At 45.7% G+C, this 8,196-nt stretch overlaps 1 protein-coding gene across 1 annotated transcript in view; it reads right to left on the bottom strand.

The window, feature by feature from the left end:
- The window catches only part of LOC117506417 (dedicator of cytokinesis protein 3-like), a 544,822-nt gene that overhangs the window by 297,616 nt on the left and 239,010 nt on the right, over positions 1 to 8,196 (bottom strand). Inside the window, exon 4 of the mRNA XM_034165920.1 lies at positions 643 to 683. Coding sequence (XP_034021811.1) covers positions 643 to 683 — 41 coding nt within the window. The remainder of the gene's footprint in view (positions 1 to 642; positions 684 to 8,196) is intronic.

Below are 8,196 nucleotides of genomic sequence, written 5' to 3'. Positions count from 1 at the left end.
TGGAACTCCCCCAGGTAAATATGTTCTCTTCATTAAAATGAGCTGTAATTTTGCAATATTAGAATGCTTGAATTTCAGTAGAAAACTAAATTTTGTCAGTTTTGTGAAATTTGAAAGGCTGTACAGCTTTCATTTAAATAAATAAATAAAATATAAAGGATGTTCTTGGATTGAAGATGGGTTTTTTTCTTAATGCATGGCAGAGCTGTCATATTGTCAAACATGCACAATGGAAAATGCAATGCCGCATCTGGGGTGTACTCCACGTAAAGTACTGCAAGTACTGTACATCCTGGGTGCTACCTGCATGAAGTTTAACACTTCACATGCACTAAAACAACTTTACAAAATCTAAAATTCTCATTTCTGTCCAAACATGAAGGCAAAGACAGTAAATAAGGGAGACATAAATTCATCAACGGAGGAAAAAAAATCCATTTTCATAAAGGTTGGTCACATTAAACATTCAGTCTGAGAAAAGTCTCAGTGGAAATTATCTGTTTTTCATCATCACAGCAATGACAGAGGAAGCCAGAGAAACAGATAAAGGCAGAATTCAGGCACCATTATTAGAATATTTCATCAGTGCTGCTGGTGAAATTGTGGAGAAAGAGTGTGAGAAGCTGAAACCGTTTGTCTTACCTTGACGTTTGGCTTTCTCATCGAGAATCCTCGGTACCATCCTGAAAGGAACAACAAACCGGAGTGATTAACACCACCACACTTAGCTTTTTATCATCAAACACCTTCTTTAAGAAACCACCAAAACACAAAAAACTCCAGAATGATTCGAGTCGAATATTCCTTCAATGTGAAAACCCGAGTCAAGGAGGTTAAGTTCTTCCTCAGTTTATTTATCACTGTTGGCAGACTTACTCACTGTTACATTATAATTAAAAATATAAATAAATAAGATTGTGTTGTTGATGCACATCACTTTACTCAAAACAAGGAAGCCACAGAGTAAACATTTAACTTTTAACACTATACAGAACTGTATTAGTGAAGATTCAACACTGTACAAGTTAAAATGAACTGTCTGAAGGTGTAACTGTCCATGAGATGAGAAAAATGAGAATCGAACTGCATTTTCAGTGGTTCTGCTGGAACATCTTTGTCTCCTTATCACCAGAAGGTTGTGGGTGCAAACGCACTCCGAGCCGAGTGTCTGTGCCATTCTTATAAATGATGAAAAGTTATTATTAAAAAAGGTATGTCCAAGGTCCACTGAGCTACCTCCTGCGAAAGATTTGGAATTATTGCACAAACAACCTTTGTGACATTTGGCACTACTCCTTCCCATTTTGACACAAAATGGACATTCTGCTTTGTGCCAAAAATTATGTACAAACAAGTCACGTTTGGGAGCATGTACTGGTGCTGCACTTTACCACATACACAACAACACAGAACCGCCTTGGGCCCTGGGTGGCAACTACCCAGGCAGACAAATACAAATACATAAACAGTACAAATTGACAGACACACGTGTTAAAAAAATGAAATACCTTCTTCATCATCAGCTTGACTTTTTTCCCCTTTGTACACAGCTGTTTGTCCCTTGAAGGGACCAGTCATTTTATGCGTGTGAAAGTGCACCTACTGTTGCCATGGCTAAACAAAACCTGACAGGGCAAACAAATCAGAACACTACAGAGGCTCTGCTGTACTAACTCTTACAGAGGTTTGAAGAATGATAAAAATGTTGGCCTTGGGCTCATTTTGCTTTGTGATCCATCCGATCATGATATTTTTATTAATATAATCACGTTGTCCATGTATGTGTGTTGGTGCTTGTGACACAGCAACACTGAGGGTGGTGAGTGACTCATTGTCATGGTTCGTGGTGGCTTGACCCTGAAAGTTGTAGGAGGCAAATGCAGACTCACAGACACAGGTGTTGGAGTAAGGAAAAAGTAACTTTATCTGGTAAACTGGCAATTGGTTCGGTACACAGGAAATCAGTCAACGTAGTGGAGGTACAGACAGGTAGCAAGCTGAGGCGGAGTCCAAAAAACAAGCACAGTTCCAAATACACGGCAACAGGAGTTCACAGGGCTGAGGCAGAGGCAAAGTCAAAAACGAGCAGAGTTCAGGGATAAGACGAGGCGGAAGTCGGTAACACAGGCAAGGTCAGAAATATTACAAGGCAAAACAGGAGAAAGGCGTGAGGCTGGAAAGTGCAACATGCAACAATCTGGTGAGGGACTGTGAGACTGTGAGGGCTTAAATACTAGTGGAAGAATCAGAGTGTGAAATGAGGAACAGGTGTGCAGAGAGTGCTGGAAGGGGGCGTGACCAGGGAAGACAAAGGTAAGTGCAAGAGAGTGCAGTAAGGCAAAATAGTAGAGAAGCTTGAATCTTCTACTGGACTGGGTTGCTTGACGCGAGGACGTTTCACTTCAAATCGCAGAAGCTTCCTCAGCTAAAATTCTTGCTCTGAAAGTCTGACTTCTGTCTGACTCTTGTAGAGAAGAATAAAGCAGAAGCCAACAAAACCTGGAGTTTTAAACCTAACCAGACCCCTCCTACTGAAAGGCAGACTGCTATAGGCTAGTGACTAAACAATAGCTCTAATTAGCAACTATTGTGCTGTAGTTAGCACACCTAATGGCAGGACAGCTGTCCCTCTAATGATGGGATGGATGCCTTTCTGATGGCTCCCTTGATGATGTGAATGACTCATTACCATGAACAAAAGACTGAAACTCCTTTGACCTGAGTACCCCATTGTAAACAGGGGATAAAGTGTGTCTCAGACCCCCTCCCCGGTTAAGGCTGGGTTTCAAACGTTTCACAAAGAATGCCTCCTTGACCCCTCTCTCAAACCATTTCTTCTCTCTGGCTAATATTTGAACTTCCTTGTCCTCAAACGTGTGGTTAGTATCTTTAAGGTGGAGGTGAACCACAGACTGAGGTCCACTGGCGCCCTCTCTGCGGTGCTGGTATAGCCTTTTGTGTAAAGGTTGCTTCGTTTCACCTATGTAGTGTTCGTTACAGTTTTCCTGACATCTGATAGAATACACTACATTGCTCTGTTTATAACTAGGGATCATGTCCTTAGGGTGAACTAATTTCTGTCTCAAGGTGTTAACCAGTTTAAAGTCAACTGGGATTTTGTGCTGTCTGAAGATCCTCTGTAGTTTTTCCCCTACTCCTGCTAAATAAGGGAGAGACACTCCTCTTCTTCTTGTCTCTGTCTCCTGTCTATCTGGTCTCTTTGTTCTCTGGGACTTCTGCACTTTGTCCAGGGACCATCGTGGGTACCCACATACTGTGAGGGCTTTCCGGACACGTTGTTCTTTAGCCCTTCCCTCTGCAGTTGTGGGCACCTGTAGGACTCTGTGTTGAAGCATCCTGATCACCCCGAGCTTGTGTTCAAGGGGGTGGTTTGAGCCAAAGAGCAGATATTGGTCAGTGTGAGTTGGTTTTCTGTAAATCCCTGTCTGGAGCTGCCTGTTCTCTCCAATCGTAACATCACAGTTCAGGAAGGCTAAATGGTTGTTTCTGGCATCCTCACGTGTGAACTTGATATTGGCGTCCACCGAGTTGATGTGTTCTGTAAAGTCCTCAACTTGCTGTTGCTTGATTTTGACCCATGTGTCATCAACATATCTGAAATATATGTTGATGACACATGGGTGAGCAAGAATTTTAGCTGAGGAAGCTTCTGCGATTTGAAGGGAAACATCCTTACGTCAAGCAACCCAGTCCAGTCGAAGATTCAAGCTTCTCTACTATGGAAACCACCTGGACAACTGAGAGCCTACACAAAAACAGTAAGGCAAAAGCAACATGAACTGGGGCAAGATAATTAAATGACAGAAAAACCAACGGTGCAAAATGTGACGTGTTTGATTAACCATAATAAACACGAACAAAACAGAGGGGCAAAACTAAAACTAAGGTGGCAAGTCGAGGAGTGACAGACCAGTGATAACTAAAAAGAGAGGACGTGACACAGGAAGTGAATACACTAAACATGACAAAACAAACTATTGACAAAATAGGAAATAAATGATGAACAAATCAAAACCAGGGACTAGGTAATACAATGAATGACTAAACCATAAATAAATGATGCACGGAATAAAACCGGTAACAGAAGCATTACACAAAGTACAGAAACGAACAGAACCAAACCAAGACTTACACATGACCACATATAATATGAAAAGTAAAACTATAAAACCCTCAGTGGAAGCCTAGACCAAATAAGGGGAAAACCCAGATATGAACCCCAGGCTGGGGCAGGTCCTGACATCACCCCCCCACCAAGGCAGCCGGCACCAACGGCTGCCAGAAACACCACCCCAAAACCCAGAGAGCGGCAACCAGGCACCCACCCGACCAGGGGCGGGCAGGTGGGGGATTGGAGAAGGGACACAAAACCATGGAAAACCGGCAGAAAAACCTGAGGCAGGAGGTGGCATGATAGACAACCAACAACCCTCAACACGGGGAACAGAGTGCCTGAGCCCAAACGGGTGACCAAACCCAGAGAGACCCCCAAATGGATGACAACAGGGCTGAACTAGGGACCAAGGAACCCCAAGAGTCCGGTCCTGGGGTACACAGCAGCCCACAGGAGAGCCAGGAGGGCGACCATTATGCCCAACAGGAGGCAAGGGTGCGACAGGAGGTTTCCCCGAGGGATGCACGGGAACAGAGATTAAACCAGAACCTGGGACAGGGCAGGGCGTGGTAGTGGGACAAAACTTCCCCGACATCACAGCAGTGAGTAAACAGGAGAGACCAACAAACCTGAGCAATGAACGAAGGGGACAGAGGACCTGCGTGGCCACTCTCTGCACAATCCCAGGAATACAACAGAAGGAAAAGCAGTCAGTAACAACCAGACAAACCAGAAAAGAATGGAGGGAGAGAAAAAACAGATGACGGACACCAAAAATAGAACCCAATACCACCAAAAACAACTATGCTGGAAAAACCAAAACCACAAAGTGGAAGGATCACCAAAAGTGAAAAGTCCTGACAAAAAAAATGAAGGGAGGAACAAAATAAAAAGAAAAGCCACTGAAACAAAACTTCTACACGACCAAGGAAAGTGGGGGAACCAAGAAGGAGCTACATGTAGAGGAACACTGTGAAATAAGGACAAACAATACATGAAACAACCATCGGACAGAAATTTTATGGGAACCGTGGAGAGGATACAAACACAAAATACTGCTACATAAATAAATAAAAGGTAAAAGGTACAAAAAGGAACCAAACTGACATAGAGGGTAATCAAAAATTGAACCTTGATGAATAGAACAGAGAGTGGTATTCAATGCAAAAGGACCTGGAGGGATGACCCATGTCAAACGAGAACCGAGTGGGGACCAGGGAGACATGAGTTCCAGAAACCACCACAAAAATAGCATGTTTGCTACTAGCAGGGTAATGTTAGCAAATAGGGACCAATCCGGAACGAGATTCAAAACACAAAACTGTTTACCAAACCAAAACAACCAGAAAAGCATTACTTGCTAGAAACGGGAACCTAATGAATGGAGAAACTTGCCAAAAATAGCAAAAGTGGAACCATGATAAACTGACAGTAAGGCAGATTCACCTGGGGAGCTAACCCGGTCCAAAACCACTTTATGGATCCAGAAAGAGAACTTCAGTAAATCAAGTCGTGGGAGGCTAACCAATTCCCAACAGAAATACAGATATTGAGAGAACTCATGTTTTAAGCAAACTTTGAAACAAATGACAACTGATAAGCCAAGAACTAGCTGAGCACCAAAGAAATGCAGGAGCCCCATGTTGTCCAGAACCGAGACACTAAGCAGTCCTCCTAACGGGCCCTGAAAATGGGAAAGCATGATTAAGAAAAATAACAAAAGACTCACAGTTCCGCTGATTATGGCAGCAACAGTTCTTGTTGGGAAGACCTCTGAAGATCTGAATAGTAATGGAGGTGATGAAGGGATGTCCTGCGTCGGACGCGCCATAGTCGACCCGGCTGGCTCTGCAGTTGCGTGTGGAAAAGCGCACAACTTGTCAGATGCAGCTGGCTTCGCTGAAGGCTGAGAAGCTGTGCGCGCTGCTGCATGCTAGACTGACGTGATTGGCGAACATGGCCTGGTGCGCACGGTGGCAGAATCAGCTGTTTTCACTGAAAGCTGAGAAGCTGTGCGTGCTGCTGCATGCTGGACTGACGGGACGGGAGATCGTGGCCTGGCGTGCACGGTGGCAGAATCAGCTGTTTTCGCTGAAGGCTGAGAAGCTGTGCGCGCCGCTGCATGCTGGACTGACGGGACTGGAGAACGTGGCCTGGTGCGCACGGCGGCAGAATCAGCTGTTTTTGCTGAAGGCTGAGGAACAGGGCGTACTGCTGCTTCCTGGAGAAACGTGGCTGTTGTTGATGGCAGTGAGTGCACCGTGAAAACTTCAGACGTCGCTGGTTGAGTCTGGAGCGGAGTGCGCGCCGTATTTGACGCCAGTGATGTTGGCACAGTTGTTTGAAACTGAGGCGTGACGAGCCGTGGTGACGCGGGTTGTTCAGCTGGCTTCTGGAGTGTGTGCATCAGAGAAACTGGGGGCGTGTGTCTCTCCGCTTGCTCCGGTGACGTCACGACTGGTGCGGCCGAAGGCTGAGGTGATGTGGTCTTGCCCGATGGCTCTGTGGGCACCAGGAAAGACATGTCTTCAGCAGAGAGGTCGGGCAAGATGGGAACCTTCATTCCCGTGGGCGAGGAAGTCGTGGTGGCAACAGGCTGGCGCGATGGCACCCGGGGATTCCGAGGTGCGGGCATGGGGACCAGATGAGGCGGGACTGGAACTGGTGCCACATAAAATTGCGGATCTGGTTCTTTGGACAGATTCAGCTCCGTGGGTTCCCGTCTGAACAGCCTTCGTGGAGCAGGAACTGGAGGCAGGCAGGACGAGGAAGGTGTGGACGGGTGAGGAGGCGTGACTGCTTCGGCCGACAGTGTGATGAAGCGGGGCGTGTCCAGACAGGAGTCATAGGTCTCTAATTCAAACAAGTAGTCCATCGGATCTTCGACACAGGTAGGAAGCTGACCTTGCTTAAAAAGAGTTTTGATATGTTTTAACTCTGAGAAGGCAGTTACCATTTCAGGTGCAGCGTGTAGAAGGAGTTCTAAAGCAGAAAGAATACGCTGCTTGTTCCGCTCACCTGAACTGTCTCTGAATTAAAAAAAATAAGTCCTGTATCTTGAAGAGAAATTCTGCCATCTGCTGGAGTGATGACTCCTCTGTCTCAGATGAAGAATCCTCATCTAAGTCAAACCACTCAGTGTCGTCATCATCGCATGGCGGGCAAGTGGACTGCAGATATAGCTCAGGTTGCTTCACCCAGTCAGGCAGCCTCTCTGCAGAAAACAAATTGTCCAGATCTTCTAAGTCAGGGAAGAAGCTGTAGAGCCAGGTATTTGCTTCTATGACTTCCCAAGCTTGCTCCAGGTAGTCAAACTTCTCCCACGGGGTGTAGGTGTGACGGAAACAGGTGAAAAAAAAAAAACTTATATCAGCGAAGATCTCTTTGATTCTGGTTAAGTTCAGCTCAAGAGCTGAGTCCGCTGCCTCCTGGTACGGGCCAGATTGTTCTGTCATGGTTCGTGGTGGCTTGACCCTGAAAGTTGTAGGAGGCAAATGCAGACTCACAGACACAGGTGTTGGAGTACGGAAAAAGTAACTTTATCTGGTAAACTGGCAATTGGTTCGGTACACAGGAAATCAGTCAACGTAGTGGAGGTACAGGCAGGTAGCAAGCTGAGGCGGAGTCCAAAAAATAAGCACAGTTCCAAATACACGGCAACAGGAGTTCACAGGGCTGAGGCAGAGGCAAAGTCAAAAACGAGCAGAGTTCAGGGATAAGACGAGGCGGAAGTCAGTAACACAGGCAAGGTCAGAAATATTACAAGGCAAAACAGGACAAAGGCGTGAGGCTGGAAAGTGCAACATGCAACAATCTGGTGAGGGACTGTGAGGGCTTAAATACTAGTGGGAGAATCAGAGTGTGAAATGAGGAACAACTGTGCAGAGAGTGCTGGAAGGGGGCGTGACCAGGGAAGACAAAGGTAAGTGCAAGAGAGTGCAATAAGGCAAAAGCAACATGAACTGGGGCAAGATAATTAAATGACAGAAAAACCAACGGTGCAAAATGTGACATGCTTGATTAGCCATAATAAACACAAACAAAACAGAGGGGCAAAACTA

This window comes from Thalassophryne amazonica, chromosome 3 (assembly GCF_902500255.1).
Source record: "Thalassophryne amazonica chromosome 3, fThaAma1.1, whole genome shotgun sequence".
NCBI classification, from domain to species: domain Eukaryota; kingdom Metazoa; phylum Chordata; class Actinopteri; order Batrachoidiformes; family Batrachoididae; genus Thalassophryne; species Thalassophryne amazonica.
Note: the sequence above shows the minus strand (reverse complement) of the source record. Positions and strands in the feature narration are given on the sequence as shown.